The 20,838-nt window shown below is 43.7% G+C and overlaps 1 protein-coding gene across 3 annotated transcripts in view; it reads left to right on the top strand.

Moving 5' to 3' along the window:
• PTPN14 (protein tyrosine phosphatase non-receptor type 14) overlaps positions 1-20,838 on the top strand; it is a 146,968-nt gene that overhangs the window by 50,394 nt on the left and 75,736 nt on the right. For 2 of the 3 annotated variants that reach the window (XM_016166469.2, XM_016166468.2), the window contains exons 3-4: positions 6,684-7,009; positions 17,661-17,830. In XM_016166469.2, the coding sequence (XP_016021955.2) occupies positions 6,836-7,009; positions 17,661-17,830 (344 nt within the window). In that variant the 5' untranslated portion in view covers positions 6,684-6,835. Of the gene's footprint in view, positions 1-1,767; positions 1,991-6,683; positions 7,010-17,660; positions 17,831-20,838 lie in introns of those variants that run through there. The other variant, XM_036234498.1, reaches the window with a different exon arrangement.

The raw sequence follows: 20,838 nt of genomic DNA, 5'->3' as shown, positions 1-20,838 counted from the left end.
CTTCCGCATAGACGAGGTTGTCCAGTTGCCACCTTCCGTGAGGTGTCACCCCAATGGGCACAACGTCGCAGGCTCTTCCGACTTCACATGTAGCTTAATAAAGGCTTGGAAGGTCGAGCACATGGCTAGTGGACAGGAAAGTTGGAAACCGTGGTGTTTGGATAATTTCTGTCTCACCACAGAATGTTCGAAAGTGAGTTAGTAGGTGAGAAATGAAGAAATTTTAAAATGTGACCATTCTGCTTTTGTTGTTATAGTTAATTTAAAAGTTAGGGGCTTGCGTGTTAAACGTTATACAAAAATTTTACTCGGCTAAAAAGAATTCAGTGTATGGAAATACTTTTGGTATTCTGTAGCCATAAAATCATAAAATAGCTTTACACACACACACACACACCTGACTTTTTTTTCCCTGTTCTTCTTTGAGAGGGAAATCAGAGGAGACATTCTCACTATTTCACTATTTTTTCTCTTCATCTCCTCCCACCCCATCCCTTTTAAAAATTCTCCTTAGGAAAATAACAGTATTTTTCAAAACCGAGCTGTGCCTTGTGCAGGTTTATACACAGGATTGGACTAGTTGCATCAATTTTTCCTTTCTCACACCCAGACGCGGGTTACATAGTTCTGTGAGGTGTGCTCGGGAGTTGTAATAATTTGGAACGCTGGAAAAATTCCAGAGACTGTTGGTAAATATAGAATGCAACTGAACAGCACTAGCGTCTGTTAGTGGTTTCAGACCTTTAGAAGAAGAAAAAAAAAATAGAGGCAAGTGTAAATAACATAGCATGGGAAGTAAAAAGAAAGTGTGATGACCATGTTTTAAGATTTGGATTTTAAGTTATGTCTTTCATTTCCCTAAAGACTGTACAGGTAAGTCAATACAGAGGATTAAGCTGTATTTGGTCGATATTATGAATGATCGCTCTACTTCTTACCCATCATATTTAAAGATTTATTAGATTAGGCAAGTGACTTTTTCTGTGTTATGAGAAAGCTGTCTTTGCTTTGTGGTCTCAAATTTACAGGTTTTTTTTTTGTTGAGTTGTTTAGGGAAAAATGAAACTACAAGATACTAGAAATCCACAGCTGGCAGTTAAAGATGGAAACTTACATATTAGTGATTTTAGGAAGCTGATTGACTCGTCAGGAGTGGGTTTTAGAAGTGACCGTGAAGCTTTTCTGTTTGCCTCTCCCACTGTAGCCTATTTTGTAGGCGTGGTGTTTACAGAGCAAACACCCAACATATCGCTTTCACTGTCATGGGCACCTCAGAACACTGTTCCTCACATCGGGAGTTCCACTGTAGTTTTTGCAAGGAACCTCCATGGGATGTGGCATCTCTGGCCTTTGAGACCACCCCCAGTATCAAACACAGCAAGGTCTGGGAAAGGGACACTAGAAATCTCTGTTCAAAACGTCCCCTCCCCTCCACCCCCCACAAAGAGGAGCCGAGTAACTTCTTATTCCCGTTCTCCATAGCTTAAGCCTCTCTTAAACCTCCTAAAGTCAGACCTGTCTAAGGCTCCAAATTCCTCAAGTGTCGCTGAGGTCACCAGGAGGCTCTGCCCTCCTCCCTTGGCATCAAAAACCGACTCTTTCAGGATTCATTCTTTCTTTCCTCACGACGACAACTATTTCTTCAGCTTCCTGCCATGTGTAAAGTTCCACCTCAAGGTTCACAGGAGAACGCGGGGCTGAGTCTGACCCAGACGTTTCCCTTTAGGACCCTAAGTGGGAGCGAAGATGCCCGCGGGAGCTCCTCTGGCGTGAGGGAGGCTGCGCCGTGCCGTCAGCCGTAGCAGCACAGCCAAGCAGATTATTATACCAAAGGCAATTTGGAACCAGTTTTCCACTCCCAGGAAAGAAGCGTTGCCAACAGCAGACACTGTACCTATTATTGAGATAAGAAGGCTACAGTCTTCTTACCCACTCAGGATGGGCTCGTAATGGGACGCTTCGGCTGGCGACTGGCTCCTCTGTGCTCCAGGTCAGAGTCTGGGGGGATTGCAGGGTGTCAGCGCTAGAGGGATGCATGGTTCATTTTGACACTCGGTCAGTTTCCCGATGGCATCGTCCTAGCTTCGTGTTACACTCTGCATTCTTTGCTGTGCCGTACGTATATAGATGCATATGTATGTATGTACATACGTATGTACGTATGTACGTATGTTGTTTTTAAAGACTTTCTCCACACTAGGTGGTAGGATACTCAAATCCTTCTTTTCAAACCTGCTTTGCTCTTGTTTGAGTTTACTCGCTTACTATGAGGGGGAACAGGAAAGGATTGTGTCCAGATCTACTGGGTGCCCCGCCAGAAATAATGTCTCATTTATTTCTCGCAAACAGGTAGAGTAGATACTATTTTTATAGATGAGTAAACTGAGGCTGAGAGAGGACAAAAGGCTTAGCATTGACCCCAGGGCCTCTCTGGTTAAAACCAATTCTTGCTTGAAGGCTTGTCCTTGTTCTTCTAAGAGTAAACTTTGGTTCTTGGAACCACTCAGGTCAGCCACAGTTCCCTGTCAGGTGAGTATCTCCTCAGCGCAGTCTTTAACACTCACTTGCCATTTGCTTTACTGAGACAAAGACCCTGGAGCCAGAGAGCTCAGAGAGGGTGGCACTTCCCCTGTCATTTTTTTCACCTTTGCTGCTTATTCTCAGTTACTCTCATCACTAAAGGGATATAGGATCCAACTCTCTTATCCGATGCTCCTTTTCTTTCCAAGATGCATCTAAGAAAAAGAGGAGTAATATATTGTTTTGAAATTAGAATAAATCACTGTCTTGAAAAAAAAATCATGAGTCAGTATTGTTTTACTGTCTATATTAACCAAAAAGGACTTGTTTTAACGTCCACAATTTCAGCAACAGTTGCAGCTTGATATTATTTACCAGATGTGTTCTTGAAGAGTAAATAAAGTTCTGTATTTTAAGTGACTATTTTAAAAGGCACTTTACATTAAAAAAAAAAAAAACCTTAGAGTAAATAGGATGATGATTGCCTACCTTGATCTCTTTTGAAAAGCCAGTTTCGTCAGAAATATCTAAAGGGTCATAAACATGTGACTTTTCTCTGCGAATACGGCATTTAATTGGTTCTAGGTTTTGTAACGTTCACAAGATAAATACGATGAGGCCACAGAGAACCACATTGGGAGAGCCAGAAGGGTGCCAGGAGCCAAGTTATTTCACCGAGAACTTGTATAGACTCAGTCCATTCTATTGCGTGATAATGAGATATTGTAATCCTGGCTCTACCAAGGGCAAAGCAGAGGAATTGGGCTTTAAATGCAGCAGGGAGCTGGCTTATGTTTAAGAGAGAACTGTACGCCCCTCTGGATACTTAAGAGGTGACTTGGTGACATACATGCTGTGGATTCTTCAAGAGCTTAAACGTGGCAGGTAATTAATTCATAGACTCTTAAAATGTTAAAACTGAAAGGGGCTAAGAGATCATTTTCTCTAACCCTGCTGTTACAGGTTGGTGTCAAACAGGTTGTTTACCTGGGATAATTTAGGTGTAGCCCTTCTTAAAGTTAAGGAATGTCTTAAATGAGTGCCTGGAAGTTTTTTTCCCAGCAGCATAGCTCTGTGACCACACAAGTTCTGGGTGTAAATGCCATGGGCTTTTAATTTGGGTAAATAATTTGCGTTTTAAAGACGGAGAAGTTTAGAGTTAAAATGTGCTGATACTTCTAACATAGATTGGTGTATTTTTTAAAAAAAGCACAGATGACTGAGAGTTCAGCCAGAGAAAAGGATCAGAGAAGTCCATTGGAAGAGGTGGCACCATTTTAAAAAAGCCATAAGGAGTAAGTGTGGTTGGAGCCTGCATTGAGGGTAGCCATTTTTTATTTAAAAAAAAACAAAACAAAACAAACAAAAAAAACAAAAAACCTTTGATTATGAGCATTTTTAGGTATACAGACTAGCTAAAAGAATAGTGAGATAAATACCAGTACTCACACCACCTTGATTCAACAGCTGTTAATGTTTTGTCATGCCTGTTTCAACTCTGAATTTGTGTACGTGCTTATGTGTGTATGTATGTGTTGTTTCTTAGTCATTTGTAAGTAAGTTACGGGCATCATGCCATTTTTACCCCTAAATATAACCACCGGCATCTCTTAAAGCCATTCCCCTACGTAAGCACAATTCCACTACCCAAAACGGACGACAATGAGCAGTAATACATCAATCTCATCTAATTTCTGTTCTCTAGTTCAGATTTCCTCAATCGTCCATGGCTTTTACAGCTTTTTTTCCAAACCCGGGTTTGATGAAGGGCCACACGTGGCGTTTTGTTTTTACGACTCCTAAATCCCCTTTGCTTTAGAGCAACCCCCTTCTAGTCTCACTTGTCGGGGTTTGTAACATTGATCTTTAGAAGGACCAGACCAGTTTTCTTGTAACTTTTTATTGTCAATACCTTACCAGGGACGTTTCTGGCGAATTGAAGATTTAAAACGTTTTTAAAAACTTAAAAAACAGGTATTTTGTAGGAGGGGTGTTGCCAGGTTGTCAGATGAGGCTGTCCCTGAGCCACCGTTTTCAGTAGCTGATGAACTTCACACGAGCCTTTATTTGCAAAAATTATATAAAGCAGCTGTGAAACGTTAGAACAACGTAAACATCTGTGCAGTATAAAGCGAGGGTCCTGTTTAATATCATTGTTGTGTAGCCCTGAGATAACAGTGAATCATTTGGGTGAACTTACATTCTTTCCCATGTGTTTGTGTGTTTTCGTTTATTTGTTATAAAAGCTGTGATCACCTATATACGTTGTGGGGCAGCTTTTTACTTCACTAAGTGTGCATTCTGGATGGTGACTCGTAGAATATGTAGCAGGGGTTGTTTTTAATAATGGCTGGGCTAAATGTGCACCCAGCCAGCCACATTCCTTCATAGGTGTTTAAGATGAGACACACCCAAAGGTAAAGTGCCTGGCCCAGCATTTGAGATGTGGCTTGTGCCCACAGAGCAAATATTTTTCTCCGTTTGAGGCTCCTTGGCTAATATAGGAATTGAATCTTGGTGTTTTGTGCTATGTGTTTCAACAAGTTGGGGGAACATGTGAGCGATAAATTCTTAAGGGCTCTGTATTTAAATTCTGGGGCCCCCCCTTTTTTTTTCTTTTTTGGGTGGGTCCCTCCATATTTCTTTTTGTAGATATCAGATCATCAGGTTGGCCTACCTTGGAGGTAAACATGATACACTGCCAACATAAAGCGATTTAGAAATGTTAATACATTTTACCAAGCCAACGTCTCTACCAGCATGTGTATTTTAAGCCATCGTAAAACATACCTGTCACGCAAAGGAATGTGCCGAGGGCAGAGAGCGTCGACTGGCGGAGGGAGTGTGGGGAGCGTGTTTTGCTGTGTTGTAGGGTTGTGCCCTGACAACCTGCAGGAGGCCTGGCGTTCTGACACGGAGTGGTTGCTAAATATTGAAGCCATTTTATTTATTTATTCATTCAAGAATTCCTGCAGTAGTTATTCATATTTGTCCATCCACATGTCAGGGGCTCAGAGGTTAATTCTGTGGACGAAGGGTGTGAAAACTGGCTGAACTTGCCCGGCTTAGAGAATTAAGTGAACAGAGTAATCATGAGTAAGAGTTGGTCCTCTGAGCTTTACGGAGAGCGGAAAGTTGAACATCGAGGCTGTCTGGGCATTTCTGCCTTCTTTGGAATATGCGCGTCTCCCGGTGAGAACGTCGCTAGCTCGGGGTGGAATTGTAAAGACACTTTTGCTGCTGTGGTTTTACTGTTGCGTTCTCATGATGATAATGTCGTCACTGGCATTTGACGGGACATCAGGGTGTCAGAAAATCTCATTATTAGTAAGTTAAATGATCTCTAACTTGGTGACAGGGCTTTTGCATCTAGCATTTTATAAAAGGACAAAATGGTGATGTGGTGTTTCCCCACATCTGTCTAAATATTTGGTAAAAAAAAAAAAAAAGAAAAAAAAGAAAAAAAGGACAAGAAGTTATCATTTTAAGTACATTAAAGAATTCATACATTTAAAAATATATTTAGAAAGTTGCTGACTTAAAAGTATATTTCCTCCATTCTCTACCATCCATTCTAAGTAAATAAAATAGGCAAGAAAATAAGTAATAAATATTAAAATAAAGGCAAATAATACTAGAGAGAATAAAGAGGCAGTGTTCAAAGAGTGAGGAGGAACAAGGTAAAATGTTAATTTCAGCGAGTCAGTTAAACAGGGAACCTAACTTTTCTCCTCTGGAAAATAGAGGTCATAAGATCTACACCATAGGGTTGTTGGTGAGGTCGAAATGAGATAATGTATATATTTAGAAGTTAAAAACAGTGTTCATTTCCACGCCTGTTGCTTTCTTGAAAAAAGCTTGTGAACTGAAATCGCACAGACAGTGGTTGGACTCCGTGCCATTTGCTTGTGCGCTCTTGGATGAGTTCTTTTCATCTCTCTGAAACTCTGTTTCTTCATCTGTAAAGTAGATTTTCTCAGATACCCTTGTAAGATAAGATGAAGCACATGGGCTCTCCCAAGTGTCAGTTCTGGGATCTGGATGTTCACCTGTCGGGGAGGGGGAGGGGCGCTAATGCCTTGCTCTGTGTGTGGAATACAGGGCCATGGGATCCATCTCTTCCCTTCCAGCTAATGACCTTCCTGCTGCTTTTCTGTTTGCAGCCATCCTGCAGAGTGCCACACCGGGCATGGCCACCTCGTTCTGTGTCTGGAGGAGCACAGCTGGTAGCCCCATCGCCCAGTCCTGAAACTGCGGAGGCCATCTCGGCGGGGGGCACCAGGAAAGGAGGAAGGTGTCGTGGGGCCACTGAGTCATGCCTTTCGGCCTGAAGCTCCGCCGGACACGGCGCTACAACGTCCTGAGTAAGAACTGCTTTGTCACCCGGATCCGCCTGCTGGACAGCAATGTCATCGAGTGCACACTGTCGGTGGAAAGCACGGGGCAGGAGTGCCTGGAGGCCGTGGCCCAGCGGCTGGAGTTGCGGGAGGTGAGCGTGTGTGGGGGGTGGGTGTGTGATTAGGAACTCGCCGAAGGGACCAGCCAGCCGCCTGTCTCCTGATTCCTGCGTTCTCAGCCTCAGCCTTGTTCTCACATCCCTCGGCCGGAACAGGGGCCCTGCTCCGGGGTTGTGAGAAGCAAGGACACCACCTAGAGTTTGCACGGGGTGGTGGCCTCCCTTTTGTTTCCACCGGTGAGGAGGTTTGGGGGGAGTTAAAAATGAGAGACGCTTCTCACCAAAGTCATTTTCTGTCTTTAAAGCAATCGAGTGGGTAGCCGGTGTTTTGGCATTTTGGCTGCATGTCAAGGAGAGAACTCCCACATAGGGATGGGTGCAGCTGCTTTTATTTTTTGCTCGTTTGTTTCTGTATTTTCCTCTTCAACGGGAAGAAAAAAGAGAAAAAGCGTTTAAAGTGAGTGTGACCAGTGAAGCCTTTTGTGGGAGCTTGCGAAATGGGGGTTTTGTTCCTTCTAAGGTTCCTTATGACCCTGTTTTCTTTGTACGGGCTGTGAGACTTCTTTGGGATAGAACAAACCCCGGGTTGACCAGTAAGACGGTCGCATGAGCCCTCTTCACATGAGACTCTTCCTTAGTGCAGTATGAGCCCTGCTTTTTTTTTTTTTTTTTCCGGTCTTACAGACATTGCAGAAAGAGGCAGGCTTGGGGAGTAACCCACGCAAGCATTTGTGTTTTGAGAGCCATGTGGCTCATCAGGTAGTGGATGTGCCGATGTGGATAAATGGTTGCCAATGCTGAAATGACTGTAGGCCCCTGAGATTCGAGCCTTCCAGAAGATGAGGAAAAGCTCTATAATCGTCCTAGGCCCTGTGACGTCCTTGCCCAACCAATACCTCGCGGCGATGTACAAGAGGGGGTGCTGCCTGTCGGAAGTGAGGATGTTTGATCTCATTCCTTGTCCCTCACTCACGATCCACTTTGTTTCCATGTGCACAAAGGAGTTGGGGTCAGAGACGGGCATCGTCTCCCTTTGGCGTCTTCCACAGGCTGCCTCTTACCCTCTCGCAGACTCTTCTGCCTGAACACTTCTGCCTCCTGCTGGTCTTCTTGTTTATACTTCGGTTTCAGGGATCAGGCCTTCCTTTGAAGTTTAATTTCCTGTGCAGGAGACTGTCCTGTTCAACACATGTGTGTAGCTGACGCGTAGAATAAACCTGTGAGGTGTTCTGACCTTGCCGGTTGATAGCTGGCCCTTTTTTGCTTGTTAGTAGCCCACTGAGTATCCTTAAACAGAGGTATGCGCATGAGCATAAAGGAAAAACTGTACAGTAGCTCATTTGGGCTGGAAACTGGTCTAAATTATTGTAACAATTTTAGTTATAGGTCACTTAAAGAGATATGCAGTGGCTTAACCTTTGAGTATTCCTAGTAACTCACATTAGAGTAACTGGGTGTTCTTAGCATGCTTTGGGAGCCCGCATAGCCCGTGGTTAGTAATTACAAACACAGGCTTTGGAGCCTTGGATTTGGGTTTGGATTATAGTCTTCTCACATTAGTTAGGTAACCTTGGAGGTTACTGCACTTCTGAGCATCAGTTTTCTCATCTATAAAATGGGAATAGTGACCCTCACCTTACTTGCCTTAGAGGGCTGTTGCAGATATTAAAAAAGATACAGTATGGAAAATGCGCAGTGCTGTCTCTAATACCATATGATTGTTCCAATCTGAGAGTCGTATTCACTAAAGAAAATCTTGAGCAACTGCAGTGCACCAGACACTGCTTTAGGGCTTGACAAAATGAGGATAAACGAGGGTCAGTTTTGTCTTTAAAATGTGCAAAGACAAGTAGGGGGATCCGGCACTTAAACGAGCAGTGAGGGGTAAACGCGGTCCAGGCCGAGATGCTGCCCCACTGAGCTCTGCGGCCCGGGCGGCGGAGAGACCTCGGTGCAAGGTGCACAGAGCCTTTGCTCTGAACAGCAGCTCGAAGGACACGCAGGAGTCCGGCAGGTGGAAAGGAAGGCAAGGTCATCCTGGGCATAGGGAACTGGGTTTTCGAAGATCCAAGGGTGAGAAAGATAGGCACCATTCTTGGGGGCTGAGAAGCCGTTTCTGCACGTCACCAGGTAGGGCTACTGTGTAAGGTGCACGGTGAGGCGTGTTGGAGGCGCGTATGGTAATAATTACTCTCAGCAGACTGTTTATTATTTCTATCAGTGAAAGGGCAAAGGTCAACCCTGGATTATCCCAAAACAGTTGTCACAAAGGATAAAGCAGTGGGGTCCATATTGTGCTGTCAAGTGCGTGCTGCAGCGAGATTGATCTTCTAATGCGAAGGTGTGGTGTGTGTCATGCTGGCTTTATTTTGATGTGCCCCAAACAGGTGCCTCCACATTAGAACAAATGGCTTTCTTTTTTTAATTGTACGCTTTTGTTCTGCAGACAGGTGATGTTGAAGGTATGGCCTTTTATGAAGCAATCCTACAGCTACTTCTGAACTTGAGGGTGAGATAGAGCAGTCTACTTGGTTCTTCTTTTGTGCGTCCACGCCCTGAAGAGGAATGCCTGCTCCCCGCAGAGGCAGGAGTGGGGGATGGGGGGACACAGGGTCTGCTTCTCTGTGCGCTGGAGCCCTTCTCCAAGTAGAGCTGATGGTGCTTTAGAGGAGAAAGTGGAAATCCATCTAAATATAACAAAATGTTTAGTCTTTTTCTTTTCTTTTCTTTTTTTTTTTTTAGTCTTCTAGGTGTATCCCAGACTTCATAATAGCTTTATATTAGGAAGGAAAATTAACTTGGATTTAACGTATGTTCTACATTAATTATAATTTGCGTTTTGCCACTTAATGTTATCTGATCATTCAAAAATAATTTTATTTTTCAAAGCAGTTTTAGGTTTAAAACAAAACTGAGTGGAAAGCGGTGGCTTCCACATACCTCCCGCCCCCACCCACACCCACACCGTCCTTCACCATCAGCATTTGTTACAACTGATGAACCCACATTAATACATCGTTCACTCTTGGTTTTGTGCATCCTGTGGTTTTTGACAAATGTATAATGACATGTAGCCATCCAGGAAACTCTTTGAGGGTCCTGTCTGGTCTGGAATGCCTCGATCTCCTGCCGTTTCACATGGCATCCAGAGAGCCAGGCCTGGTTCACCTGGTTAGCAAATATAGTCAAGCCTTGGGAAGCTGAATGTAATGGGGTCCCTGCTCCCAGAAGCCCTAGAGTTTGGAGACTAGGACAAACGAGCAGCAAAGCAAAGGGAACAACCCATGCCGAGGTACAGAAACAGGAAAGAATGTGGCGTTTTCAGGGCAGGGCTTGTGTGCTCTGCTTCGTCCGTGTGTGGAGGGGTCGTGGCTGGGGTGGCGGGGTTGGGTGTGGAAGGGCTGGTGGGAGTCAGCTTTTGAAGGTTTTAAGATATCTGGCTAGGGAATTTTAACCAGATCCTGTAGGACCTTGTTCCTAAAATGTGTCGCAAAAATAATTAAAATAATCACCACCTTTTAATGTACTGCCCGTCGTGCTGAGCACCTTCTGCATATCAACTCTCTTAATTCTCGTCACACGTCTTTAAGGTGGCCACTCTTGCCGTCCCCATTTCATGGATGTGGGGCCACAGTCCAGGGTGCCCTGCCTGCCATTCCCGGGCTGGCTCAAACCCAGGCAGGCCGACTCCACTGTGTAGCGGCAGAAAAGGGCCCGCGGGAAATGCTTTGGGAAACACACTCATAAATGCTATGGATTAAAAAAAAATTGTGTCGAACTTAGTGTTGCACAGTTATTTTGGTCTTCTCTTAAATACTCTTTTTGAATTGTTTGGGGAATAAAAACACTACGGTGAGATGGAAAGCCATCAGAGGATTTCAAGGCAGCGCATGACACGATCGTCACCACGCATTTTAGGGAGAGAACCGAATAGTAGAAAAAGAATGGGGATTGGGGTCGGGAGGAATGGAGATGCTAGTCAGGTGGACATAATAATCTCAGCAGGAGGAAATAAAAGTAACTCCTTAGGGAAAAAAAGCATTCGTTTTAAGGTATGAGTTTCTGGCCAGAAGCTCTATTAAGGAAGAGATTTAAGAGATATAGAAGGCTCAGAAAGGTAGAATTCTGATAATACACTTACAACATATTTGGATCAGTGGATTTCACCCTTTTCCTTTTCCCCAAATAAAATTTTAGGCGGGACTTTAATGTATACAATGGAGCTGTTCTGTTTGCAAAAGGGCTGGCTCTCTTGAGTTTTATTTCTCTGTGTCTTTCCTACACCCTAGATTAAGAGAGAAATAGTTAAACCAATGTTGCCTTATGACTGATGCTCATATTTTAAAAATAAATACATGGAGAAGTAGCAGAGTTGAGTGGCTAGGCATGTGAGCTTGGATCAAACAGCCTGAGTTCGAATCCTCGCTCTGCCTCTTAACTAGCTATGTAATCTCAAGTAGTTGCTTAACTACCCTGTGCCTCTCAGTTTTCTCATCTGGAAATGGAGATGGTAATAGTAGCCACTTCCCATGAGTGGCTTGAGGGGATTAAATGAGTTAGTTTTGCAAAGTTGACACAGTGTCACAGCGCCTGGCACACATGAAGCACTTAATATGGCGGTCTCCTCTACAGCACACTGCACAGGCTGTATAGACCCTGCTACAGCCCTCCAGAGACTGGGCTCTCCCCCTTTTGTAAGACAGCTAATTCCATTTTTTTTTTTTTTTTTTTTTTTTTTTAGAAATCATGATCTTATATTGAGCCAAAATCTTTCAATTACTTGGACAGTTATTAATTGAAGATCGTGCTGTCTAATATGATAGCCACTGGCCACATGTGACTATTGAGCACTTGAAGTGTGGCTGGTTTGAATTGAGATGAGCAGTAAGTGTAAAAATACACATCAGATTTTGAAGCCCTAGTATGAAAAGAAGTTAAAATATCGCATTAATTCTTTTTTCTAGTTACCGACCAAAAGCATCATATTTGACTATCATTTAAAATAAAATGTATTAAAATTAATTTCATGTCTTTGTGTTTTTTCAGTGTAGTTACTAGAATATTGAAATGCGTGGCTCATACCGTATTTCTATGTAACAGTGCTGTTCTAAGGCAAGGAGGCCATGCTTATAGTAATAAGTAATATAAAGAATTCTAATAAAATATAAAAGTATGAATTATTTCCTTTAGGGATAATCTTGACTCTACTGCTAATTCAAAATTCATCAATGGAGGGGAGGAATAAATAATTTAACAAAGGTACCTGAGTTACTCTTCATAGCTAAAGTCTATTTAAGAGAGAGAACCATTGTTATTCTGTTATGTCCAGCATTCTTGGGAATGATCAACTCAGTAACTTCCGGGCTTCTCCTAAGGCAAGACTAAGAACCTGGGTTTTAAGGGAGCTTAAAAAAGTTCCATTATCATTTCATAGGGTGGGTGATTATCCCCCAATTTATCCCCTATTTCTTCTGCAAATTTATATTTTTGCCTTTCCTAAAAGCTGACTTATCCACAGTTATCAGCTATGGTAGAGATGCCCCACATTTTGCTGTTTTCATAATGGCTGGCGTTTATAAAGTTATGGAATCTTAAGATGTATTTCTGTCATCAAAGAAGAGCTAACTTACATGACGGCTATTTCCGTGGTTCGATTTTATGCTAATTTCTTGGGAACGAGTAACTTACATTTGATTTTCGGAGTACTTGATTCAATGGAACACCTCATTTCCTGACCATGTCAGATACTAGTGGTATTTGCTGTATTTTATAGCCCGCGTAACCACAACCATATATGTTCGTATGGGCAGAGAGCTAAAAATAATCGATGCTGATTAAGAAGAATCAATTGCTGGGGAGGTTTCTGGTCTTTGTCTTCGTCAGGATAATGATGTGAAATCGTATTCGCTCGATGGTGATTCTGTCAGGGGACTTGGCACCAGTGTCTGTTTCCTAGACATAGAGATTGTAGGTGAACCAATCTCCCCAGCCTTACCTTGTAAGTCTTCATCTTTCCGGATATTCCGAGTGAGTTGTGCAGCCTCAGAAGTGTGATTTTTCTTGCCTATGAGATTTGCTCCTCGGGTCTGTGTTACTCTGCAGTTTCTTTTCCTGTACTTTTATGAAGAGATCGGCTAGCCAAGTGAAGATGGTGCAGTTGTTAATTATAGACGTGCCAGTTATAGAAATCCCAGACCTACCCCGAGTAGAGGTTGTGATCGCTCACGAGTTGTTTTCTACAGTTATCCAACTGATGTACAGCGGTTTATTTCCCAACGCCATTGGAATGGAATTGCATGAAGTGCTGTTTCAGAGACTGCTTGTAGTCAGTCATCTTTTAAAGTATTTTCCATGCCTTAGTGGAGGTTTTAGGGCTTTACAGAATTCCTGTATGTTTTATGTGGAGGCATACCAACTCTGATTCTTCATTTACAACTGGGTACTACAGGCAACATCTTACAACCTAATACAAGAAATTTTAAACTCTTGCATCTGGATGATTAACTCTTCAAAATGCATGAGATAAGATCGTGGGTTTAATCTCTAGTAATGGCCAAGACGATGTTTGTAACCCTTATAAATAGTAGCGTTAAAGCTCTTCCATTTGTCACAAAACTGGAAAAACAAAACCCTCAAAAAAACCTTTTTTCTATTAATAGCGAATGTGGAGGATAACACCATCTCTATAAACAAATGGATAAATGAATCAAAAATACCCCACACTGTTTTTAAAGGTCATTATTCACTATTATCTTTTCATGATGCTGGAAGAGGGGGTCTTCTTACTTCAACACTAAAGTCCTCACACACACCACTCTGCCACTGAAGACACCAGCATATTTTTGCATATACTCAGGCTTCCTCTCTCAAAATGCGAAACTCCAAACCACATAAACCAGGAAACTACTCATGTGAAAATGATAATTTAGTGTGGCTCCCCTGTGTTTTTTCTTGGTGGTGCCTTTTTAGTAATTGATTCAGAGATGTGGTTTCTCTCCCTGGGAACCAGAGATTTTCTGTCTTCTTTTCTCTGCGTTGCAGTGAACTCATTGCAGAATTCATGGCACCAGAGCTGCTTTCTGAAGCAACCCAGAGAAATAAAATTGGATTTATAGCTTACCCAGAGGTTTCACGACGATGAGATGGACCTGGCTTATATTGGGTGCCTCAGAGATAAATAACCCAAACAAGCGTCTCCAGCGTTAATCGGGTGACACAATGGGATCCTTTTAGATCTCAACCACGTGGCGATGTTTAGGAATGGAGCTCAGCTTCTGAAATTCAGCTGGCGTTTGAATGGGCAAGTCAGTTCTGACCAGGCCTGGTGTGGTCCCAGCTGGGCTCGATGGGCTTAATGCTCTCTTGGCTAATGAACAGGAAGTTGGTTGGTTCCCATGTTATTTAAGTGAGCTGTTAGGTTCTGATTCCATTTCCTGCGAGGCACTGTACACACATCGCAGAGTAAACTTGTGTTGCATTGTAAACCTGGATAGAGCAGGGTAAGAACTTTGATACGACCTTTCTTCTCTGCTAAATACTGAAGAGTAGGGACATGGCCGGCGGAGGAATGAGGGAAATAAAGTAGGAGCAGAGGTGACTTTGGGCATAGCTTCGCAGGACGTTGTGGGGATGGGAATCTCATATAGGGACTTCCCTTCCCTCTTGATAACTGAATTCAGTGCTTGCTTCTAAAATTGGGTTGTTCTGGCCATGAGTAGTTGGAAATTGACCTCTGGGTTACCTGTCTCCTCCAGTTCCACCCTGCACTGAAAATCCCATTTCTGAATAGTTCTCTGATTACATCATTGGATAAATGCATGGCCAGTCACCTTGAAATATCCTGTCTCCTGGGAAAAGGCTCGAGACTGTGCTCCGTTCCCGTGATTTCCCTTGTACTTCATCCTCCTCCTCTCAGCGTCTGCACACGCGTGTGCAGGTATCCGTGTGCGTGCCCGTGGGGGTGTGCACGCCCTCCATGCAGTATCCTCTCTCAGAGTGTATTTTTTGGGAAGATCAGTCCTGGGTTAGTGATTGGGTGGGTGGGAATAAGAAAAGGAAATTTAAAATACTAGCTCTTCAAAGCGTAGGAATAGTTAAAAAAAAATTAATTTTCTTTTGAAAAATCAACTGTAGAATATTTATGCAGTTACTGTGAACCCTTTATAATTTGACTATTACTAATTTTGAGTGAATATTACAATTTGAATGAAGTATGGACCATAAAATCATACCCCCAGATGTCAGCTACTTTTGGCAAAAGATGATAATTCCTGGTTGGCCTGTTAAGGAACCGCAAAGTTTGCCCTCCCTTTCTCCACCCATGCTTACAAAAGGGCACTTTTCCAGCTAAAATAATATTACATAGCATGTTACTGTTTACACATATTACCTCATTTATTATATGCAAACTCATTGCTAGCCATCCAGGTGGTCCCCAACCTTTTTGGCACCAGGGACCGGTGCTCCTATGAGAATCTAATGCCTGATGATGCTCTGAGGCGGAGCTGAGGCGGTGATGCTAGCGCCGGGGAGCGGCTGCAGATACAGACGAAGCTTCGCTCACTTGCCCGCTGTTCACCTCCTGCTGTGTGGCCCAGGTCCTAACAGGCCATGGACCGGTATCAGTCTGCAGCCTAGGGGTTGGGGAACCCTGCTCTATGGCACTGTGCTCCATAAAGAAATTCAGTATGGTGCAGACTGCCTTGGCTCCTTCCTAGACAGTTTATTAAATTAAATACTCAGATTACCTCATTTTAAGATTAGCCTAAGCCTACATCATCGGTCCCCTAGGATGGCATCAGAGCAATGTTCCAGTGTCCTATAAACACCTATAATGAGACCCTGAAGAAAATCCTCGGCACTGCTTTGTGACTATTTCCTTACACCTTTTAGATTTTTATGTTATTCGTAGGCCTTTCAGCTTCTGCTTTTGCCTGCTTTTTCTCATTTATTTCGGATAACCTCTGTGGTTCATAGGGACACCAGGAGGCTTATGAACGAGAGTCTTGTGGCTTGCCCGGTTTCAGATGGAGATGAGGATGATAATGATGTAGTGGCAGCAACAGCAACAGAAGGTGCCATACGTGACATTGTCACTTAGCTGTGTGCCCCCGTCCCCCAACACAGTTGACAGGCATCACCTCATTTATACCTCTAACAGCCTGTGGACGATAGTTGTAATCATCATCCCCATATTATAGATGAGAAAGCTGAGACTCGGAGGGCGGGGCTCAGCGACTAGGACAGAGTTACTGAGCGTGAAATCTGGGAGAGGAGCTGACTCCAAAGCCTGTTGTCCTTCTCCTCAGCCACATTTCATTTCCTCTGTGTCATCAGTCATGTTGGAACAAATAATGGACTCACTGAAGCTGGCGAAGGACAGTCGGGCCAGAATTCACCCCAACAAGTTTGTCTGAGTCGATAGAAATCAAACCTTGGCTCTGTTGGCATTTTGTTGCTCGAGAAATGCATAGACTCCTGGCGTGAACTTGCCCTTGGGAATGTCATGGAGAAAAGCTGATCAAATCACTGTTGCCATCCGAAAGTATCATTTAAAAATATCCTTTAGAGTACTTGGGTCTGGAGCGTTTTGGAGGCGAGGGCACGTCTGGTTTTCTAGTAAAATCAAGAGTCAGAGCTTTAGTGCAGGTTTTGGTGGGCTCGTGGCAGGGTTGATCTGTGGTATGGCTGCGGGGGCAGCCAGCTGGGGTGGGAACATCTGCACAGAAACGCCTCTGGAAATTAAACCTCGCAGTGAAAACGTTCTTTTGAAGGCACATTTCCAGGTGTGCTGTAAAGCAGGCTAGGCTGTAATTGAAATATAAAAGAACGCTTTAAAAGCAGTGATCTATTTTTTGGCGATTGTTGTGCTAATCCCGAAATCTGAGCATTAATTAATATAAAGACAGGATTGGATGCATAAAAGCACCCGTTTTAATCATTTAGCACGTTGTTCAAAACTAAACTGGTCGAAGCTTCAACTCTAAGGGCGAAAATCCCACTTTCATCTATCAAATCCCACCATAAACTGCCAAGAAGAGCCACCGGGGGCCCCTGTGGCAGCTGCAGAGAGGCCCCCCCCTACTCTGAAAGCCCGATGTGGAGAGATTTGCTGCAGTTCATGTATAATGAAGTGGTGGAGGCTGTGCTTTTTCAAAGGACTGTATTAAAGCCCAGAAAGAGTGAATCAGTTTTCAGTTAAAATCTGGTTCTGGATGAAAAGATTCTACGCCGTGGAAGCTTTCAGTGGGCAGAAGGTTTTGTCTTAGGAGTTGAGGAATCAGTTACCTCGCCGTTAGCAGGTGCGAGAGCTGGGCTCACCTCCTTTGCCAGCGTGCTCCCTGTGAGAGCACGGGGCATTCAGAAGCCACGGGAGGGTCTTAAGAAAAAAGTCAGCACTGTCCCCTCTGTACCCCACCCCTTACCTCACGTAGGTGCATCGATGTCCACGTGTACAAACAGCAGCAGTGAGTGTGAATATTGCCTCTGCAGACTCAGTGCAGGTCACAGTATTGTGTGCATGTGATTTCTTTTTAATTCGTCCCAAACTTAGAAAGTAAAAGCTGACCCTTGTGGGTGGGCTGGGGAACCGAAGGTGGCGTGAGGCTCTGGAGTCTCGTTTCCTGTGTGGCCTCGGGATGGCCCTCGTGAGCATGAACTGATGCCGTTTTACCCTTTCTTCCAGACGCACTACTTTGGCCTTTGGTTTCTCAGCAAGAGCCAGCAAGCACGATGGGTGGAGCTGGAGAAACCTCTGAAGAAACATCTGGACAAATTCGCTAATGAGCCTCTGCTTTTCTTCGGAGTCATGTTTTATGTGCCAAATGTGTCATGGCTTCAGCAAGAGGCCACAAGGTAGGTGCATTTATCCCCATGTTCTCTATAAGGGTGGGGATGAACTGTGAGGCTTCAGATGAAGCAGATGAGCTGGTTGATTTAGGAGCGTGTGTGTTGGGGAGGGGCGTAGATAGAGATTGTTTGTCAATTGCTTTGTAGCTCTAGAGTTGTCGTTGGAATCCATGTAGCCAACCCCAGTGGCTCCCTGTAATGCTAGTCAGGTAGCAGCGATCCTGAGTTAGGTAGATATTTTGTGTCAAGCAGCATAGACATATTAGTTAGGGACTGTGGGTAAAATACACTAGAATTTAATAAAAGAACTAATTGTCTATTTCCTGTTTAGTCCACTCCTTCCCTCAGAACATCCCCAAACAAAATGTTCCATCAGACTTTGGGCTTGAGGATTGAGGAAGGAACGGAAGATGAGAGGGGTAGAGTTGAGGAAAATGTTGAGAGGGCCAGAGTTTTGACTGTCTTAGGTGAAATGGGAAGAGACCTGGACTGGGTCCCACCCTCCTGCTCCCTGGCTGCTTGACGTTGGAGAAAGTCACCTGCCATCATGGAAAGGTGTTTCCCCTCGTCTGTAAAAGAGGGGCTTGGATAAGTTCCTAAAGTTCTGATAGTCTACCAGTCTCTGAATGAAAGAAGTGCATTTTCGTTGGTGTTAGTACAGTCAACTCATTGGTAAGAGTTTTCCATTAACATATCCTGGGGTTGGGGAGTCTCTTCTATTTTCGTAATAAAGGGAATTATCCACTGATTCTCACCTTTGGCCTGGATCATGGCTTTCAGAGTGAGACAGAGGAATAGTATCCTGCTCGATTATTACATATATAGTTTCTTAGTTTTTAAATTTCTGAGATTAGGATGCATTTGAAATTTTTATGTTCATTTTAAGATAATAGTTTCTGTTATCTTTTGTTAGATCAAAAACTATTGTAAACTGATGGTGTTTGCATAAACAGAGGTGGTGAGGGTCTCACAGTTTGACCCAGAAAGCCCGTGTTGACTCTTTCAGTTATCAGTCGTTTGAAGCACTTGGTCGCATATTGGCATGCGTTGTTTTCAAGTTATTTCCCTCTTCTAAGCCCTTTATGTACGAGGAATTATTTATGCCTCAAAATGGAATGGTTTCCTTTGGCTCTGACTCCTCTGTGAATACTTTACACATTGTTAGGAACACAGCATTAGGTTAATAGGGACTTGCTGATCTGTGGCTCTCGGACCATTAAATGCAGGGCGATGAGTAACAAGGATAAAACCGGGCTATTAATGCATACTGGAAGAGGTTCCATCTGTGAGAAAAAACAAAGCGTCGTCACTCAAGACAGAATTATTCTGTAAGGTCCGTTGCTGAGGAAGAGCAGTTGAAATGGCCAGGGACTCAGAAATTGTGCTTTATGAACTTAAAGGAGGTTGTTTAAGCTTAAAAAAATGAATTCTTGCAGGGCTGCTATAGCTGCTTAGGAGATTTGAAGACTCATGGGGAGGAGATCCTGGGTCACCTCTGGAACACAAAATTAGGGCCAATAGTGAAGTTCAAGGAGTTGAAAGACTGGTTATTTAGCGCAAATGAGAACACGGTTTCTAATGATTAAAACCATGTAAAAGTGGAACAGTCAGACATGTAAAAGCGACAGGCAGCCCCAGTGTCTGGAAGTGTGGTAGCGCCGAGTGGGTCCTCAGTGTGGTGTCCTGTAGCCGAGGCCACCACGTGGGGTAGGGTGTCAGACCAGGCCAATGGCTCTCACACAGACCAGGGCCTGGGCCATTTATCAGAACTGTGGATTCTAGGGCTGTATCAGAGGTCTGAATTGGATGTCTAAGGCTAGGATCCAGAAGGATGTACTGTTTAAAATAAATAATAGTCCCCTGGCAGTTCCGATGGTCATCCAGACTTGGGATTAGTAAATTAGTCAACCTCCAAAGCACTTTACAGTTTTAGATTCTCCATGTGAATAAAGTTAATGACACATTATTTGTCAATATTCGCGTTCATAAGCTGAAACAAAGCGAAAAATTATTAAATCTCAAAATTTGAGGTATAGGGTAAGAATTTGTGGTGGTGGTGGTTATGGGGCTAGAGATTAGCAAGCATTTTTTTTTTTTTTTTTTGAATTTCTTGTTGCTCAGTTAGCTTGGTTTAGTTTAATAAGGAGGGCCAGAAGTGTTTTCCAACACAGGATTTTGAAGCAACCCGTTACTGTCATTTGATCAGAAAAACTACAAAGAAAATAATTTAAAACTTTGAAGGACATTTTTAGGCTTAAATGTTGGCAGTTAACTATAGACATTTCAGGTATAACCTCTTTATGTCAAAGGATATTTAAAGTTAGGAGCTGGGTTTGCATGAGGAGACGTGTGTGCGTGTGTGTGTATGTGTGTGTTTGTGTGTGCGCGTGCGCGTGTGTTTCAGCACTGCAGGAATTTTTGTTGCCCTGAGGGGCAATACAGCTGGAATGTGCCAAGGGCTGTCAGAGCAAGTCAGAGGCTTAACCTGGGGAGGTGGAGAAATAAGAGAGAATAGTATTCTACGTAAAGGGAACTGTATAGAGGGAGAAAGGAAAGAAAAAGGGAGTAACGTGTACTTGGGAAGGCTGAGGGCCACCAACAGTGACGCAGGTGTGACTCACCAGACCCGCCGTGGGTGGTAGACACATAGACTAGAGTAGAAAGGGAGACCTGATTTGGATGGATTTGATGTTAGAGATGAAAAGAGCTGAATTCAAAGTCATTAGGAGCCTTTTTGCGGGGGTTGAGGGAGTTGGGGGCGGGAATCTGAGCCTTCTTGGGAAGTTTTAGAAGCATCTGGGGTCCCATCTGAATATTGAAACTGTCTCCAGGCAGAGCAGCCTAGGAGAAAGCAGTGGTGGGGTGGGCGGGGCTCTAGAGGAGTATTTCACAGAAGGAGGAGGGTTAGTGATTAACTGGCCAGCCATCCCCTGTCATCCAAGTTACCAGTCATCTCAGGTGGGAGATGGGCATCTGAGAGCACCTGGGATCTACTGTGTCTGACACAAAACGGC

This window comes from Rousettus aegyptiacus, unplaced genomic scaffold, assembly GCF_014176215.1.
Source record: "Rousettus aegyptiacus isolate mRouAeg1 unplaced genomic scaffold, mRouAeg1.p scaffold_m13_p_17, whole genome shotgun sequence".
Lineage (NCBI taxonomy): Eukaryota > Metazoa > Chordata > Mammalia > Chiroptera > Pteropodidae > Rousettus > Rousettus aegyptiacus.
Note: the sequence above shows the minus strand (reverse complement) of the source record. Positions and strands in the feature narration are given on the sequence as shown.